This window comes from Eulemur rufifrons, chromosome 13 (genome assembly GCF_041146395.1).
Source record: "Eulemur rufifrons isolate Redbay chromosome 13, OSU_ERuf_1, whole genome shotgun sequence".
In the NCBI taxonomy this organism is placed as follows: domain Eukaryota; kingdom Metazoa; phylum Chordata; class Mammalia; order Primates; family Lemuridae; genus Eulemur; species Eulemur rufifrons.
Window position 1 is genome coordinate 10,105,206 of NC_090995.1, and position 19,931 is coordinate 10,125,136.

At 40.0% G+C, this 19,931-nt stretch overlaps 1 protein-coding gene across 9 annotated transcripts in view; it reads right to left on the minus strand.

The window, feature by feature from the left end:
• HERC3 (HECT and RLD domain containing E3 ubiquitin protein ligase 3) overlaps positions 1 to 19,931 on the minus strand; it is a 90,007-nt gene that overhangs the window by 20,083 nt on the left and 49,993 nt on the right. For 4 of the 9 annotated variants that reach the window (XM_069485352.1, XM_069485354.1, XM_069485353.1 and 1 more), the window contains 7 exons: positions 13,837 to 13,961; positions 12,194 to 12,253; positions 9,307 to 9,418; positions 8,717 to 8,906; positions 6,737 to 6,900; positions 6,508 to 6,621; positions 745 to 834 (listed from right to left, as the gene is read on the minus strand). In XM_069485352.1, the coding sequence (XP_069341453.1) occupies positions 745 to 834; positions 6,508 to 6,621; positions 6,737 to 6,900; positions 8,717 to 8,906; positions 9,307 to 9,418; positions 12,194 to 12,253; positions 13,837 to 13,961 (855 nt within the window). Of the gene's footprint in view, positions 1 to 744; positions 835 to 926; positions 951 to 6,507; positions 6,622 to 6,736; positions 6,901 to 8,716; positions 8,907 to 9,306; positions 9,419 to 12,193; positions 12,254 to 13,836; positions 13,962 to 19,931 lie in introns of all 9 variants that reach the window. The other 5 variants (XM_069485347.1, XM_069485348.1, XM_069485349.1 and 2 more) reach the window with 3 other exon arrangements.

A 19,931-nucleotide genomic window follows, 5' to 3' on the forward strand; every position in this document is an offset into this window, starting at 1 on the left:
GAGAGAGGGAGGGAGGAAGAGAGAGAAATAGATAAATGAAGTTATATATCCACCAACAGTAGGAATTGACAGATTTAGATTCCTAATTCACAAATGTCTCCACGGCTTATCAAAATCAGATATACTTTATAATAAAAAGTGTATTTTAAATAATTATTAAATAAATCTCTATAACTTAAGTTTTTATTCAATAAAGAACTACAAGCTCCATTGAATTCTCTCTGTTTCATAGAGAAAGACCATGGCCCCACATATCAAATTCAGCCTGCTGCCCGTTTTTGCACAGCTCTTGAGTTTAACAATGGTTTTTTACATTTTTAAATGGCTGGAAGAAATCAAAGGAAGAATATTTTGTCATATGTAAAAATCATATAAAATTCAAATTTCACTGTACATAAACACAGTTTTATTGGACTACTGCCATGTTCATTCATGTATGTATTGTCTATTACTGCTTTTGTGGTATGACAGAGTTGAATAGTGGCAACAGGGACCATACGGACCACAAGTCTAAAATACTTACTAAGTGTCCCTTTACAGAAAATGGTTGTCAACCCTGATCTATACGAATGTGCATTCACACATGTGTGTTATATTCAATAAAAAATTATTGAGAAAATTTAGAATAGTTCTGAGAGTTATCATGGGATATCACCCAAATGTTTTCTCCTACTAAGAAAAGCTACAACTGAACGTGTAGGACGAGGGATACACAGTAAGGAAATAATTCTTAAAACGTGATACCTGCATCTGTAGTTCGGCGTCGGTCTGTAACATTTTGGTCTTGGCTTGGGCATCAAAGATGAAAGGGTAGGAGCAAAGGGTTACAGTATCCTAGAAGAAAACACGTTATGGGCAGTAGTTTAGTACTCCACAGAGAATACTGCTAGGAAAATATATAAGCAAATTCAAAAAGGATCATTTACCTGTATTATAGATGGTCTAGCCTTCTGTGTAAAGAAAAATAAAAAGTCTCTTACTTTGATTGTAAAACCTGCATTTCAACTCCCCAAAAGGTAAAAGGTAAATACTAACACAGGTAGCATATCTATGTGTCATGGGACTAACATCATCTGAATGGCGAAATTTTGATGGACTATAACAGATGTTTGCATAGACACAGACTGAGGAAAAAAGAACAAAGACAACATAAAAAAAATTCTTAAAGGACCTTTAAAGGCCATGTCACGAACTCTCCGTAATTCACAGCATTAATAGAATTCTTTTCACAAGAAATCTAATTCCAAAACAGGAGCTTTACAACCTTGACTTCAGAGGTTAATTTTGTTGGGTAAAATGGATAATGCAAGTTACATCTGACGTGTTAAATGACGCTGCGTCTTCACTCACATACAAGTGCACGCGCACACACACAGTTTGTTACTACTTGGAGAGACCAGGTATTTGGGAAGAATTCCGAGTGCTTCCAGACAGCACTTTGGACGGTATACTTAGACCAGCGGCTGGCCCACAGAAGGCATTCCTACAATCTGCTGATCGGTCTGTGCCTCAACTTCAGAGGGGAGTAACAGTAAATACAACCACAATGAAGTATATCTAAAAGGGATGTTACAGTTTCACTTATCAGGGGAAAAAAAAAAAGAGGCATCTCTTCTGAAAGCTTTTGTTAAGTTATGTAACAAACATTAACATTAACTTACCATTACTATTAACTTAACAGAAACAAAACAATCAACCATATAGGTCATGTTGATCTGTAGCAATATTTCTCACCGAAAACCATCGATTTATTCTAAGAGATCTGAGAATGCTCTATACATTTTTTTTAAATAATATCCTCAACAAAATTAACAGAAACACATAGAGTTACCACATTCATTTACACTTGTTTATAACGCCTGCATTGGGGTCATGTAAATAGTTAACTGTCCAAGGGGTAATGAGCAAAGAGAAAAGCAGGCTTGGCATGTAAATGCCGCATTTGCACCAAAGAAAAGGCCAAGGCAGTCCTGGCTTGCTGCGCGATTAACATTTAATGGCAGCTGAAAGGAGGAAAGGGAGCTGAGTCACGCCAGCCAGGCAGGCGGTGGAACTGCGGCCCCCGCCCGGCAGCAGGCGGTCCTCATCCACCGCGCAAGTACGCACGGTGCCTGCTCATCACATCAAAGCAGCGAGGATAATCTGCATGTTGTTGATGTTATAGTTTTGCTTGTACTTCATTTGTAAATTTGCTCTGATTTTATAATTAAGTACTATACGAATAAGAAACGTACACCTCCTTTTGTGCCTGTGCATATTTACATGAAATCATTTTGAAGCAATTTTAATTAGAATCCGCCCTGTGAATCCTTTAGCACTAGGTTCCTTTAGAATCGTGGAACATTTCTCTAGACTGAGAAACACGGATTGAAGCGACAGTCCCAGTCCAGTGAGAGCAGGTATGGAACCATGCATATACGATCCAGGCCGGTTTGACTCACCCGCGTGCCTACATATCTAAATTATTCTGAATTTAGCAATCAAAATTACTAAAAACAAATAAAACAAAACAAAAAACCCCACACACCTCGAGACAGGACTGTGCAAAAGTTAAGTTATCTCACAGTCCAGGTACTAGGAGCATCCTGGGGAAGTGGGCTTTCAAACAGGTGCCAGTATTCAGGATTTTCTAATCTTCTCAGAAGAGATTCGTTTACCTTAAGCATTATTGCTTATTCTCAAGGGAAAAGAAAGATCTTGGAGGTGCAAAAGCAAGATAAAGTCTTGACTACCGTCAAGTGTGAAAGTGACAGAGGGGAAGTGACAACAGACTACAAAACAGCTGTGGCATCACAGAGTCCCGGCACACTCAGATTTCAGCAGGTACTCGAGTGCTTCAGTTGGTGTCACGTAATTATTTCTGACATCAGTCAGCAACTTTGTCTGTGTTCCTCAGCTCTCTCTCACCATTTCCCTCCCTGCAACGCCCACCACAAGCCCCCCTGCACTGCTTAAACACCCACCTTCCACCCTCCTGGTCCCTCCCAGCGCCCCTCACCTGACCCTTCCCCACGGCCCAGAGGGGAAAGAACCCAGTTTGGGAAGCAGGCTGATCTCTCTACAGGAGAGGGGGAGGAGCTAAATTAGGGGAAGAAGAAATCCAAAATTGCCTCAGTTAGGAGCCAGAGTCAAGGCCAGAGAGATGCCGCCCAGAGCTGGGGGTCTAGAGATGGTCCCAGGAGAGCCACCAAGGCAGGTGGGAAGATTCTAAAGCCTTCCAGAACCAAGGCGCCAGCTCTACGGCAGGCCAAGAAGGGAAGGGCATTCAGTCAAAAGAAACTACAAATATTTGCGAAGGTCTGTTTACATGTCTATACGTTTCTTTGTAAGTCTGAGTTTTTTTATGTGCAACATAATTTCCTTTCACTGAGTTTTATTTTCTAAATGCTGGATATTTTAGACATTGCGATCACGCCGGGGCATTTCTGTACTGTGTGAAATAAATCTGAATGGTTTTGTGTCCCTCCTGCTGCCCACAACCTAGAAGGATACACGATCACCCCTGCCTGCTCTGGGCTATCCCGTCCCCCAAAATGAATCTCACAAACTTAGAACTGTCAAAGTGCTGGCGGACCGTATTTCCAGTTTCCCTGACTGAAATGGGATTGTAGTGACCTAAGTTCATTTTTTAAAGTATATGAAACGGAAGCAATGAATAAGTAAATGGTGCAGGACTGAAGAATTAAGAATATCTTTTTTTTTAAATGCCAAATCCGCATGTCCTAAATGGGGCTGTGAGTGGAGCAGGAGGCCCTGCAGACCCTGCAGAGCTGGGAGGAATCACGGCTTCCCCTGCCTCAGGCTGCCTGGGCTCCCAGGCCCACAGTCCCGGGACCTGCAGAAAATACGCTGCCCTCTGGTGCTGCGTCTGCCTAACTGCACACAGCGGGATGCCGAGCTTTCTCTAGCGTTTATTTTCCAAGGATTTGTGCTTTGTCACCGATTTCCTCGCTTGTGCTGCCCTCTACGGGAGCCTAAAAAGCTGCTCACTCTGTGTGCTACTCGGTTCTCAGGCATAGATGACGGCAGGTCATTAACTGAAATAAACAAACTACCACTGCCTCTTCTTTTAGATGAGCAGAAAACGCTTTCGGATGTTCCTTCTGCACACAACCTTTGTAATTTATTTTTCGCTGCGGCCTCTGCACTGAACTCAACACTCCGCAAAGGCAGACACCACATTCCACGCATGTCTCCACTCCCAGAGACCAGCAGGGTAGGTGACATACATCAGGTGCTCCAGAAGGGCTTAGTAATGTCTGGTTACTGAGCGCTTATTATATGCTAAGCACTCTGCTACACAAGGGCCTTTCCACGCTTTCTCCCATGCAATTAGTCTCACAATACTGTTATAATTCTCATTCACAAATGAGCATATTAGGCCTATGGGAATCAAGGAACTTCGCCAAGGCCACAGACAGTAGATCAGAGGTGAGACCGGAACCAAGACTTTCTGACTACGGCATATGCTATCAACAACATGCTCTTCAGCCTCAGCTGGCAGTAAGCTAAAAAAGTTAACACAAAAAATCCACTTATTGTTCATTATTATTTTAAAGTGGTTTACACAAAAACATATATGAAATGGCTTCAGTATTTTAAGTTAAACTCCAAGATATCAAGAAACTCAAATGTCACTTTGTATCCTAGAAAAAATCCCACAATAATCCCAACAGATCACACACTAATTTCATCTAATCTTCTGGATTTCTGTAATAACTACCTTAATTACTGAAGAAATGAGCATCTATTATTCAAGATCTGATATTTGCTTATAAAAGGTCAAGAGAAAGGAACTACGAAATATTGTAAAAGTTGCTCACTTAGGTACCTCCATTCGGAGACTGCAGTCATGATAATCTACATTTTAACACAAATATCTTCTTTTTCAGGGTCAAAAAGAATTAGTTTCTTAGATTTATTTTATTCAGCATACAGTCACAGAAAGAATAAATTAGAAGAAGAATTGACTTTTATTGTTAGTAGAATTGGTGGGAAAATCGTTTAACTTCTCAGGCCTCCTCCTCTTCACCCAGAAACAAAGCAGCTGGCCTAAACAGCTCATAAGGCTTATCTCATCTCTTAACATTTTATTATTCAGTGAATAAACTATTCACAATCGATAAAACAGAGAAGCTTATTTTTTACAATTTCTAAATTTGAAGGTGAAAGCAGAGTTCACTGCTAGCCCCCATGTTAAATTTCCCATGTCATCCCATTTAGAACCCTCTAATTTATTTTTATTGAAAAGTGTTTTGTTTTCTCAGGGTAATCGTAAAATTTTATTTTAAAATGCAACATTATGTCAATTTTTTAAAATTCCAAGAGCAAAAACACAACATTGTGCCTAGCACTGATCATCTCTTATTTGACAAAGAAAACCACCTTGTTTGTTTAGTTAAATAAGTCTATTTCAATGCCTTGCTTTTGGAGACCACCGCTGACCTCCAAAAACCCTACAGGGAAAATACCTCGTCCTAATGTTGGTGATAAATCTGCTCAACTGGAAAAGACTCACCTCAGATGTACCTGTTGCATGTGGCTTCTTAAATACAATAACCAAACTGCCCTCCTGGTTTTTACCCTAATTCCCATTTACACATACAGATGGGAGATCCTGAAGAGCCTTCCAGATATCCCAAGCCAGTCTCCACTCAAACTGAGCAGTTCCTACCGCACCAGGGGTAGCCGGCAGGAATCGTAGTCCTGGGAATAGCATGTCTAACACACAGTGAGAGCTGTCTGACACACAATCCTAAATCAGAGGTGCCCAAAGGGTCCCATATGCTGACAGAAGTAGGTTAGCTATCAGAAGACAACAATTACCAAATAATCCTTTCCTCAACGTCAGGGATAAGCTGCAGTGGGGAGTGTGCCACACACACGCCTCATCTAAACAGCCACTACTGAACTCCAGCCAACTGGTGCCATATGGGAAGAAAGGTTGTGTTGCCAGATTTTCTAAATTTCAAGAAAAGCTAAAAATTCATATTTTTATGTGTCTTGATTTTTTAATATTGCGGTAAAAAAAAAACAACATAAAAGTTATCATCTTAATCATTTTTAAGTGTATAGTTCAGCAGTGTTAAGCATATTCACATTGCTGTACAACAGAGCTCCAGAACTTTTTCATCTTGCTAAACTGAAACTCTGGACTCACTAAATAACAGCTCTCCATTTCCTCTTGCCGCCAGCCCCTAGCAACCACTATTCTAACTTTCTGTTTTTCTATGAATTGACTTCTTTCGATACCTTTTTTAAAATGTTGGCAACTGATAACATTTATCACATTCTGGGTGACTACCTGTTTATTACTTTTTATAACATTTATCGTCACTTAAAGCACTTCAAAGTTTCAAGAATGCAAAAGCCAGCTGGATGAAAAACAGGCGGGATACTAACATCAAAGTCAAAGACAAATCGCGGGGCTCAGATGTGCTTTGCTCGTCCCGACTTACACTCTGAAAAAGGACTAAATTTTAAGAGATGTTTTACAGGAATTCTTACCATCCCTGCTTGATGCAAGAACCACATGAGGTAGTCTTCCTGGATGTCCACCAGACTGGAAATCTCAGGAATGTAAAATGTATCATATTCCACATGCTTCACTTTCAGATTTACCTGATGAAAAACAAAATAAGGACAACTAACAAATGGCTTCCCGGAGGACATCTCAACAGGACTCTGCCCCTACCATCGATTCACCCCTCTCCCCACTGGCTCCGCCTATGCTCACCTTATATAACTTCTCCAAGAGCTTGAGAGCTGCTGTAATATAATTGTTAAACAGTACAGGAATTAAGAATGTCTTTCTTCCCCTCAGTAGATACAGGACTGCACCTTTATAGAGGTTTACTAGCTTCATGAAATATTTCGGGCATACCTGAGACCACCAGTTATCTTTAGAAAGAAAGAAAAAACATATTTCAACATGTAATCTTAAGCAAGTATTTATGTCTTCTGCCAACTAGCTAAAAACTGCTCTGTCTAGAAGATAAAGATTATTCTGAGATACATTTTACCGAAACTGACTTTAAAAGGAATCCATTAAAACATCTCTGGACAGAGCAGCAGCTGTACAAGAATCCCTGGAGCTTTTTTTTTTTTTTTTTTTGTAAAGCTTGATTTTATTTTTTTCAAAGACTCATTCTAAAGGCTAACCTAAAAGTTCCATTCCAAGGCTGTATGTGGACAAGATACGCCGTATTTTGGGCAGGAGTGATGTCCACTGCATTAGTCCAAAAAGCGTTCACATGTCCTAGCCCTTTCAGCCACCACTTAAACCCTGCAGCAGGGATGCAGAAGTTGACAGGCTCTAGAAGTCGCACCAGCAGGGCAACTATTCCCTTCCCGTAGAGAGGCATAATTAGTTGAAAAACGACTGTTTTTGTTTTTCGCCAAACAATGCTTTCTCACAACCAGACAAGAAGATTATACCATTGGCTTCTACTTTGTCAGAAATGAACTTAGCCATACTGAAATATTTAAAGAATGAAATAATACTAATACGTCTGGAATTTTCTTTAAAATACTCCAGCAAAAAACGAAAAGGTGGTGGGTGGAGAAGAGAAGATAAAACAAAAGGGCACAACAGTGACAACTTTATTGAATCTGTGTGGCGGGACCTATCGTGTTCTCTCTACTTTGAAGTGTTCTTTTAAATTCTGCTCATTAGAGGTTAAAAATAAATTAAGTTTGAAATTGAATAATTCTGATCTCTTTGTGTTGTCCAACCTGGAAAAATAAAAATTAACAAAACTCCCAAACTTAAACGTCAGGTCACATTTCTTCAGAGGCCGCCATGTCACAATCTCACGCCTACTAGGACACCTGAGAAAATGCGCCCCAGAGGCTTTTGATCTTAAAAAAGTTTAAGTACCAACATATCACTAGCGCTTTCATGACTATTTCTGTTTTTATTTCTGCGAAGGTGGAAGCAGTATGGGAAGGCCAGTATTCCACCCTCAGGATCTCACATCTCCTGACTCACGGGGAGACCACACTCGAGTAACGTCCCAGTTCATCTGGAACACAGAAGTTACTGAGTTGCAACGAACACCTAAAAAAATTTACCAGGGATGGGGGGTTGGGAAATGTAAAAAGCCAGGTGATAGACTTTCTGCACTTGATTAACAAAAACATCCCAGGTGCTATTCCCATGAGACACTCTCCAATTCACTGAGGAACGGAAGGTTCTTATCTCAGCAAAGTGTCCGGAGCCTGCAAAAATCAGTGTGGGCTCAACTGTCCTAAAAAAGAAAAACAAAACAAACATTCGGTAAGTCTCCACTAGGTCATTTTCTTCCTTGCCTTTTTTGGAAACCTGTGTTATCACCAAAACTGTTTGTTTCACTCCCACTCACTAAATTAGGGGTAGGAGAAAGACAGACAGATGGACACTAAATTTTGAGGCACTATTAACTGTAAGCAAATATGGGACCAAAAAAATAGCATAACGTTAAATAATCTAACTTTGTGAATATTACAAAATCAAGATTCATCTGGCATGAATCATTCCAAATAATCTAAACAATGATTCCGTTTGCTCAGATTACAAGTATGATTAGCTAGACATTAACAGCAAAGGAAGAAAGGTTTAAATGTTAAGGCCATTAAATGGCAACAGATTCTTGGATCTCAATCCACTGAGAGCCGGTGGTCACACCAACAAAATAAATAAGCACAAAACTACTGGTACTGAGTTTAGCTAATTCACCTAATACTTTGCTGGGGTTTGTGTCCAGCCGCAGGATGGCCATAGCCAAGGGAATAGTCAACGTGATGTAATACTTGGAATCCTGGAGCAGGGGAAACTCGGGTAGTATTAAATAGATTCTCATTGCTTCCACATCCGGCGGTGAACTTGACAACTGGGGAATCAGGCAACTCTCGAAGCTGTTTAGGATCTGCATGAGAGAAAAGAGTAATGAGAAATTCAAACATACCTGAGCTCTAGTTAACTTATCTCTAAATTCAAAAGGCCTTTGACAGACTCTCAGCTCTCACTGATTCCCTAGGCACAGAGGACCAGGGCCTAGATTCTTAGAACACATCAGTGAGAAGAAAGGCCACAGATCCCTGCGAACGCAAACCTTATATTCCAGAGGGGCTTCTTCTTAGGAAGTATTAAGCCAAAAAAAAAAAAAAAAAAGCAAAAGGTAGGTTAAATTCCCAAAGTGAGTATTTTACACAGTTAAGATGTGTACAGGACTTTCACTTTTCCATCTTACTCTCTTTTTCTTTTGAAATTATTCAGTGCAAAAATACATTTTAAAAAAATGCACTTTGTAAATGTAAGGAACATACCTGTTCTAGAATCATGGAGTGCTGAGAGTTCATTAACTTCTCAAATAACACTCTAGTTGAGTTCAGGTCAATCCCAGGGATTTTGGGACTTGTTTTAAAATGTTCGTCAATTCTAAACAAATAAAACCAAAAAAGTATGTAATAAAAGAACAACAAAGCAAACATCCTGACAGGAATTGTAAACACTTAAACAAGATAGTTCCTCCTTATTGATCAGATTTAAATTTGACCCGGCAGACAAGATACACAAAAATACTACACTTTGGGGAAGCCCGACAGAATAACCTCACTGGAATCCTCCTTTTCAAGATGATTTTAAATTTTCACCTTTTTTCCCTTCAAGTCAAAGTACAAAGATTATCATTTCAAGTTGAGGCTATCCTGAAGTTTATAAGCAGAGTGTTGTTTACCTGATTTAGTCTTGTGTTTTTTGCCTTTTTCTCTGTTCATTGTGGCACTGAGCTAGATGTAGGAGCAAAAAACATTCCCTGTGCAAACTGTCCCACTCATCAACAAATGGCAAGTAGAACCTCCTTGTTCAAAGCCTTTTTACAGTATTTAAAATAAAAAATCAGATCTATAACAAATACAAAGTTAATATCGCTCTTAGTTAACACAAGGGATACAATTACCTTCATCCAAGGACTAATTTCATTGCTGTTTTTAACTTACTAGGAACTAAACCATTTTTCTGACCTTAAATAAAGTCTTAGCCTTCTACAGACTTAGAGAACATCTCTTTTAAATTCCCCTTCTTGAACCTCCAAAAATGTGTCCACATCTATTAATTTACAAAAGAGCTACCTATTTACAAAACAGGCTTGTGTTTATGCGTAATGGGCACATTCAGATAGTTTTAGCACCCTCTCACAGCAATGTTACCATTTATGAAAACACAAGTAGAGTTTCTAACATTTAAAAAAAAATCATAATTATATGTGCTGGAACCCAAAATGGTCAAATGAAGAGGAGTTGCTTATACTTTGTTTGTTGGGTTCTTCGTTGTTGTTGTTCTAAAAATAAACCTGCCCAAAACAGAGAAATGAATTGTGGTCTTCCATATGCAACCTTCCATATGCTTAGAGGTACTTGTTGCTATGCTGTTAAGAAAAAAATAATGCTTTATCTATATGTATTCATTGTTTTGTAAAACTGGTCTTCATTTTGATTAGTTTCCTGTGATGCCTCTTGGGTAAGGCTGGAGGAGTAGACCTGAAATAGCACAGATGGGAAAAAAAAAAAAAAAAAGGCAACAGCAGCTTTACCCACAACTCTATGGACTCCATGGTATGAGGCATAAACAACCCAACAAGTCTGGCCAAAAACCATTTCCAACCTTCTTAAAAGCAATACTTCCAGAACAGGGTTTCTCAACCTTGGTACTACTGACTTTTGGGTCAGATAATTCTTTGCTGGGCAGATGGGACTGCAGGATGTTCAGCAGCATCCCTGGCCTCAACCCTCCAGATGCCAGTAGTACCCCCTCCCCCACTGTCACAACCAGAAATGGCACCAGACATTGCCAAAATGTCCTCTGGGGAGCAAAATCACTCCGGTTGACAACCAATATTCTAGAAGACCAACATCAGCTAATCAGTGAATCCATTTACCTTCCCTGGAGGAAAAAGCTAATTACTAAATATAAAATGAATTACGTGAGCTCATTCCTGCTTCCTTCAATGATACAAATAAATGACTTTGTAATCTCTAACTGTAACTTAAGAGAGTTTCTGAAGTGACCTCTTGCAACCCGATTAGGGACCCATTTTTGAAGGAGAATGTGATAGTTAATTTTAGGTATCAACCTGACTGGGTTAAGAAATACACAAATAGCTGGTAAAGCACTATTTCTGGGTATACCTTGGAGGGTTTTCTGGAAGGGACTGGCATTTGAATCATAGACTAAGGAAGATCTGCCCTCATCCAGTGTACGTGGGCACCATCCAATCAGCAGAGGGCCCGTAAGAAGGCAGAGGAAAGGTGAATTTTCTCTCTCTCTCTCTCTTTTATGGAGCTGGGATACTCTTCTTGTCCTAAATTCATCTTGAGATCTCATTAGCCTGGTCACTGGCAGAAAAAGCTGAGAAATGATCAGGACTTGAGATTACCAAAGATCCAAACCCATGACAAGACCTTTCTGAAGCATTAAGTTCCTGGGGGGAGATATCTGTAGAAGGTCAAGCAAAGAAACATTCTGTTTACCACCTGGGAGTTCAGACTCAAATTATAATTTCCTGGTGAGCTGGGCTGGACATGAATCCAAGGAGCTCCTGGAGCCTCCTTGGAACTTTCCCCTAAGTTCACTCCTTTTGAGAATAGAAGAAACTATAGGAAAGTAAATCAAAGAAACCGAGACAATTATTTCAAGGATTAGGAATTTAAGAACAAAGGCTATACACCTGAGGGGTATAACATTTTGGAATACTCTGAAAATCTTACTTCTGATTACACCAGTTCTTTCTGAGATATAGTCTCTCTCTTTGGTAATCTGCTCCTCTGCCAACCAGGCATGAATCGGCATTGCCCTTCCTGATGTCTTCTCATTCATCACCATTAGGCATTCCAATTTTTGCACAAAGCATCAGCTTATCCACTGAATTAAAGCCAACCACCACCAGCAAAAAGAATAGAAGTCTTTCACAGCCTTTGCTGAGTATTTGCATCACATGTGGGGTTTTTTTTTTTCTTTTTAGAATTTTTTTTTTTGTTAAGAGACAAGGTCTTGCTATATTGCCCAGGCTGGAGTGCAGCGGCTATTCACAGACACAAGCACAGCACACTACAGCCTTGAACTCCTGGACTCAAGTGATCTTCCTGCCTCAGCCTCCTGAGTTGCTGAGGCTACAGGCACATAGGTGGGGTTTTTTTAAGACTCTAAGTCACTTACTTTTTTTCAAGAAAACTTCCATTCCAACAGGCTGCAGAAGATAATATCTGTACAACACCACTGCTCAAAAAAAATAAAGAAAAGGAAGCCTTTAATAATTACAAGTAAATGGTTATTTAAGCATCAGCAATAGATTAGTCATCTGTTCTACGATCTCATTAATAGCAGCTCTTTCTTACCCAGATGAAGCTTTGGAAAACATACATTTGCCTTAGAAATACAGTATGACACATCTCAAAATGAACAAGAACTTAAATTTCCATGTTAAAGAAGAGTATCAAAGCTCCTTAAAGAAAAACTTTTGCTCCTATTAATGTTCTTGAACATTCTTCTACTACCAATCATCAAAGATAATCCCCACCTGACGTCCAAACATAAACACAGAATAAAACCAAAAAAGACATGCTGAGCTATTATTTCCCAAACACAGAAATGATCTTAGCAAATTAATAACTGAACAACCACTTCCTTCTATTTTGTCACCTGAGAAAGAATCTAAAAATACATGAAATGAGTGTTCATTCCTATTACCTAGGTCACACAGACTCTGGGAAAATAGCTAGTTTCTGAGGATCCAAAGTACTAATAAAATTCCATGTCAGGGACCCTCTAATTTAATATAAGGAAAAGGGAAGGAATAAAATCAAAGTAAGGCTGGGGAGGGGATTGCAGTAACTTCTGTTAATTATAGAATTTGGGTCAGGAAAGATCTTTAAGAGACCATTTCTTCCATCTCTTCATTTTATAAATAGGAAAACAAAGGTAAAGTGTCTACGCTTCCCACTGCCGGCCCCGAAGCCAGCCCTGTTCCCCCTTCTCCTGCTCCCCTCCCAGCCCGCACCCCCCTTGGCACAGCCACCTAAGGCCAGAGGGATTCCAAGGACTGGCACGGAGCTGCTCTAGGGCATTCCTGATGGTCCCTGGCTCAAAAACTTACCACCTGAAGTGCCTCAACATTTAGGGTCCTGGCCATCTGCCCCATTACCATCTATGTCATACAGCAGGAACCATTACGTAGATTTCTGGGAATGATCACGCTTAGTGCATAGGGTTGGATTTATTCATTCCCAAGAATTAAACTCTGCATAAAAAAGTGGAATGCCGAGGAAAGCCAATGAAAACGTGTAAAAATGTGCAAAATTCTCCCTTAAGAATAAACTTGATAAAAGGTCTCAATCTTATTTACTGCATCTTCTTTCTCTACATGAATCTGAATTACCATCTCAGTCAATCACTTAGAATGAGAAAATGTTAGAAATTATTCTGATCGGGTAGCAGCTGCCCTGGATTCAGGATGCCCTGGAACGCGCATATGAAGAAACCCACTGGGGTTACACAACAGTAACACGAGGCTCTCTTAGCAGAAAGGCCAACTCAGGCCTTCGTCGTCAGTCAGAATCGTTAAGACCTCACACTGCACAAGACAGGGTGAGGAACAGGCTGTGTGAGAACTGGGGAACGATCCCTTCTGTTATTTGGGGCTGAGACGATCAACCCTGAAATAGTTGCAAAAAACCCTACGATTTCCCAAAATGTAAAACTCCATTTACATTCACCGTATCAATACAAGCAAGGTAAATCACTCGGCTAGAAAGTTCCAACTACTTTGGAAAAAATAAACGAAGACAAGCAACCCCACATACTTGATTGTATTCGCGTTGTTGTGCTCTGAGAGTTTTTGTCTCCAAACTGCTATGGTTTCATCATTTATTAAACTGGTATAATGTGCTTGGTTCATAGTCCTGAAGTCAACAGCAGGAGATGAATTCTGGAGAATTAAATATAACAGTAAGAAAGAGAAATTATGTAGCATGGATCTTTTCTCCTCTCCTTCCCCCCACGTAGTCTCCATTTTGTGTTTCACATAGGAACTAAACGCTGGGGAGCAACGCCTAGACCCCCTCCGGCACTTCAGAAGGGAGACGCTGGCTTCCCCCAGCTGCTGGGAATGAATGTCGCTCGACAACTCACAGCTGGGCTGCTCTCCCGCCCTCACCCTCGGCTGTTGCTTCCCCTTATCCCATGGCAGGTCCAGGGGGGTAGGTACACAGCCCCAAGCCCCTTGCCTCCACTCAGGACCGGCTGAAGGGACATCCCAACTTCAAAGCTCCCCATGGTATCGGCTGAGGCCTCTGTTACAACTGAATTGCATTTGAACTTCTCCCTCAGCACAGTCCTGCCTCATTCCCCGCAAAGAGATGTTCTTCAGAGAGCACTGCCTCGCGAAAGACTTGGAGTCCCAGAGTCTGTCTCCCAGAGAAACCAACTCAACACTTTCCCAGACTTCTCTCCCCTTTCCTTTGAAACACCGTAACATCAAGGTTTTTAAAGGTATTAGCCATTTGCTATAACTGTTCACCAAACCTCTACAAAGCGTACTAAAAAAGAGTCACATTTTGGTTATCATCTATATTACAAATAACCCATGAAAGCTTAATGCCTCTTAATTTTTTGCTCCACGTATATAGGCAGTAACTTATAATAAAAATGGGAAAAAGGACGTCAATCGTGGCCTTGAAAATTCCAAATGCCACCCAGCACTGTATATCCTATATTCGGTAAGATTTAAAAAAACAACGTAAGCACTTTCATTTTCTAAAACTGCATGTTTTCAACTTATTTTCCTCAAACCCTGTTCTTGATTGAGAACTAAGAAAAAGTTGACGGTGCTTTATGCTCCTATCCTTGTCACTGGTAAAGAGGGAAAAAGTAGTGTTAAAGCATTCATCCAAAACTCCTAAGATGATCATTTTTTTCTCCTTGGTACCTACACATAAAAACACAACTTTCAAAGTAAGTTGTCCTGGTTACTTTCCCATGGTTGTAAGTCATGATATCATTACACAGGGGAAGAGGCGCTTGACAAAGTTTTGATCATCTGGTTCTTGATAACTCTTCTTACTAAAATGGTCACAGACATCTGAGAGAACAAAAATCATCTTGAATTACATAGAGCAAACTCATAAACCAAAACGGACACTTGAGCACACATAAAGACTGCCTCTCTTTCCACCTTCCTTTTAAAACCATTGTTGTTATGTAAATTTTAATTATTTCCCCCAAAGGGACAGCTGAACATCAATTCTAACACAAACTTACAATAAAATATAGACTTGGACGGGGCGGGGGACATGTGGCCTTCTAGGTCCTTAAGTGCGGCCTTGTGACGGAGTCTAAATTTTACAGAACAAATCCTTTTATTTTTATTAATACATTTTTGTTCTGTCTTTTATATTTTTGTTTTATTTTTAAAATGAATATATTTAAAAATGCCAAAAGAGAAAATAAGTTTCAGCCAAATAATCCTCCCAGATTGACTCGCACAATTAGAATATTAGTATGCCATCAGGGCTAAATTTTGACAGCAGCTATATGCTCATGATTTAGTTCCAACTTCCCCCGCCTGACTGGCGCTACAACGCACAAGGCTGGTCGGGAAGAGTTTATGGGGGTCGAGTGCGCCAGTCTGTTATCAGCTTTGGTACCAGTGCAATGAGTTTCTGTCTGAAGTGGAATTTGTGAACAGTTGCACAACTGACAGTATTGTTTAATTTTGTCTGCTTAACAGCCCATGTCAAAAAAGACTAAGGGAACACTGAAGGAAGAAAACAGATTTTTTAATGAGGATTGGGAATTCCAATAGTAGCTTATTTCTGCTAAAGATAAGATGATTTGTTTGCTTTGTGATACTGTGATATCAACATTAAAGAGAACTTCAATGCTCGTCAGCATCATAACACTCATAAGGACCACAGATATTTTAAATTAGAAAGAGAGGCTCGAAAGGTTGTATTGCAGAAATTAAAAGACTAAGAGCAAAAGCAAAGACAGTTTTTTCAAGCAGCAATAAGACCTGGAAATAATGCCATTGAAGCAACTTATAAAGTAGCTTATGTACTCAGGAAAAAAGGGAAGCCATTCAGTGATGCAGAAATCGTGAAAGAATGCACTGTCGAAGCTGCAGGATGCTTAGACCCCGATAACATTTCAAAGTACAAACAACTGCCTCTTTCAAGGAGAACCATAACTGACTGGCAGCATGAATTAGCCTTCAACTTAACAGCAATACTTCAAAAGGAAAATATGTATTATTCAATCACTTTGGATGAATCGACTGATACTACTGACTCAGCGTAGGTTTTATACTTCATTTGGGTCATAACAGGTGATTTTCTTAGCTATGAAGAGTTACTCGCTTTGGGCACTCTTGCCAACGGAACACGGAGACTAGATATCTTCAACAACTTTCAAGATAAATGTCATGAAGTTGGACTGAATTTGGTAAATTTAGCGAGTGTATGTACAAACGGTGCACCTTCAATGACAGGAAAACATGAACGGTTTACTGCACAGATTAAAAAAAAAGTATTAACAAATCCAGATGCTCTCATTTCTTTTCGTTGTATCTTGCAACAGCAAGATCTCTGTGCTAAAGCTACTATTTTGAGTGGCACTTTACAAGTTATAAGTATTGTTAACTATATTCATGCAAATGCAACAGCATTGTCAGTTTTGTAACATGCTAAAGTTGCACAATGAGGTATTCGGTGTGGATTTGCCACGTTATTCTAAAGTGCATGGGCTATCTCCGTTGTTGGCCAAAATTTCATCTATGCGAGAACAGATAGTTAAATTTTATGAAAGACAGAATCAGCAATGTGAATTATTGAACGAAGATTTCCACGGGAATGCAGCATTTCTGTGTGATACCACAGCAAATCAAAATGACTTGAGTATTTCTTTGCAAGGTAAAACTAATTCTATATATGACATATGGCAAAAAAAATCCAAGCATTTCTAAAAAGGCTATCTTTTTTCAAAATACTTCTTCGAAAAAAAATTTCAGATGAACATTTTCCTCAGATAGCAAAGGTCACTGATGAGCAAGATGATATATGCGAATCATTTGAAGAATGTGCAGCTGTTACAGACCTATTAACTGGAGAATACAATGAAAGGTTCACTGACTGTGAGAATCATGACATCACACCCAAATTAGCATTTTGGCCTCACCTACTTGATATCACCAAGGCACCTAAAGAACTACCGATGGAATTGATTGAGCTCTCAGTACATGACATTTTCAAGTCATTGTTCTATGCTAAGAAAGATCCAATTGAAATATGGGAAAATGCAGAATACCCAACACTCTCAGCAACATGCCCCCAAAATGCTTTCTTGCTTTTCAACCACTTATTGCTGCGAATCTACATTCTCCCACCTAATCCAAATCAAGATACCCTTAAGGTCAAAATGACTGATGCCCATTCTAGAGGATGAACTGGAACTGTGGACCTCCCTGCTGCAACCAGATACTCAAATGCTTTCCAGCAAAAAGCAGACACAGCCAAGTCGTTAAAAGGTTAACTTTAAAATTAAAAAATAGTTTTCATTTTTTGAAATTATTAAGTACATAGTAGTTAGATATTTACAAAATTAGGTACATTTTTAAGTATAATATATATAATGGAAGTTTCTTCAATGTGGCCTTATTTGATTACAGTAAATTAATGCAGCCCTCCAACATGAAAAGGTTCCCCACCCCTGGACTTGGAACTATTTTCTCATTCTTCATGGCATGTCCAATAAACCACACGTACCTTGGCTCAAGTACAACCTCAGAACCACTTAACGAACCAAGAAAAAAAATCTTTTTTCCACACTTTCAATATACACAGGCCAGAAAGAGAAAACCGCTTTAGGTCAGTGTTTCTCAACTTGGGCTGGACTTTAGATCACCAAGGGAGCTTTCAAAAACCCTGATGGCCAAGTCACACTGCAGACCAATTAAATGAGAATCTTGAAGGCATCAGTATTTTTTTTTTAAAGCTCCCACGGGATTCCGGTGGGCAGCCAAGGTTAAGAATCACTCACTGTTCTACGAAAAAGAGGATTATGTCACTTAGACTTTGAGACAGACAGATACAGATACACACACACACACACACACACACACACACACACGCTAACAATCCCAACCACATTCCCTCTTCAATCCTATCCAAGGAACAAAATGAAAGGAAAAGGAGAGGCTTTGGTTTACATGCACTAAATTCCCAGGACCTAGAATCAAATGTAGCAAAGGAGTATCGGAATTAAACTCCTCCCAGCCCTCTTCCACCTCAAGGCCTGGCATGAATGAACGAGTCAGCGTTTTACGGAAAAGAAGGCTGTGACTACCCAGGGGCTTCCTCTTGGTTCTGTAAGAGACCAGGTAACAGAGTAGGCACATGATTTGATCAGTCTCTGTAGTTTAAGTGAATGTGTACAGGTTTCAGTTTCAAAAAGAAAGAGCAACACCTTCCTAAGTAATAGCCCATTTTCAGTTCCTTTTTCTTACATGTTTCATGCTTCTCTCTCTTACCAGTTGTTTAAGCTTTAACTGGCCCTAGTCTTTCGGATGCTACGCTACTTCATTTCCTTCATCAATGAGTTGTTGTCCAGGTCCAACTGCATTAAATATAATAAATTTAAAATTCAGGTACATATATCAGGTACCATATTTATAAAAGGAAGGAAACTAAATTTTATGTTGAATTTCACAGGAAATTCAACATAATTAGATGATATTATTCAAGTCGATTTCTCAAGGAAATGAATACTAAAATCCCCACTACTTGCGGACTAAAAGCTATTATCCTGCAGAGATTCAGTGCTTTTCATATTTTGCTGTATTGGCATCTTGAAGAAACAAAGAATAACCTCAGCATCCCTTAGGATCCCTCGGACGCTCTGAAGCTGGGTCTGAACGGGTCTCAAGCAGCAGTTCCCGATCACCCCAGGCGCCTGGCCTGAAGGTGGCTCACCGGCGCTGCCAGCTGTCCCACCTGTGGCCTCAGCCTTCACCAGTATCTCTGCCGCCAGAACCACAGAATGACAGTGTCCAGCAGACAAGAACTCTGTGTGTGTGAAGAGGACAAAGCCCCAGACTAACGGGGAGAGTCTCCAGGACAGACAGGGCCCCTGTTTCCACCGCGGCTCATTTTCTCCCCAACCCGTTATGACTCCTGTATCATCCCTGCTCCCCCAGGCGGGGAAGGATCAAAGCTCCGTACGCAGCTGGTCCTCCCGAAACGCCTGTGGAATACTAGCCGGAGGGTGGGAAGAGGAAGACGAGAGGAGAGAAAGTGCAGAACAGGGGAAGGAGTGGAGGGTTGAACAGAAATCTGCGGAGTTTTTTTTTTTTTCCAGACTGAATTCCCCCAACCAGGAAGAGGGGCGTGAATTCAAGCCCTGTCACAGACACCTGGACCTACACTCCGCCTTAAACTGGAAAGATTCTGCAAGGATTCTGCAATGTTGCTGTTCCTGGCTCAGGCACTACAGTGACACAAGCGAGCGACCACAGGAGGGAAATTCGGGTGTGCCGTCATAAACAGATGATAAGTAACAAAACAAATCTGAAAACTGTGATCTCTCTTTCTCATATATTAATATCATATATTCAATCACATCAAACAAAGAATCCCACTAAGTTCTCAAATACCTAGCATTTGTTGCTACTTAACAGGGAGGCAAAGAAATGAAAAGTCAAATAATGCCAAAGTAAGCACAAACTCCCTAAGTCTGCCTTAAATTTCTTTAAGAACAAATGTGAATATAAATAAACCATTTTAAATTTTAAGTTAGACCTCTATGATTATAATACCAGGAAAATTACCGGCACTTCATGGGAGCAAAATGGAGTTAAATAATTCAGGATTTACTTTGTTTATTTAACAAGAGAAAACTGGTAGAA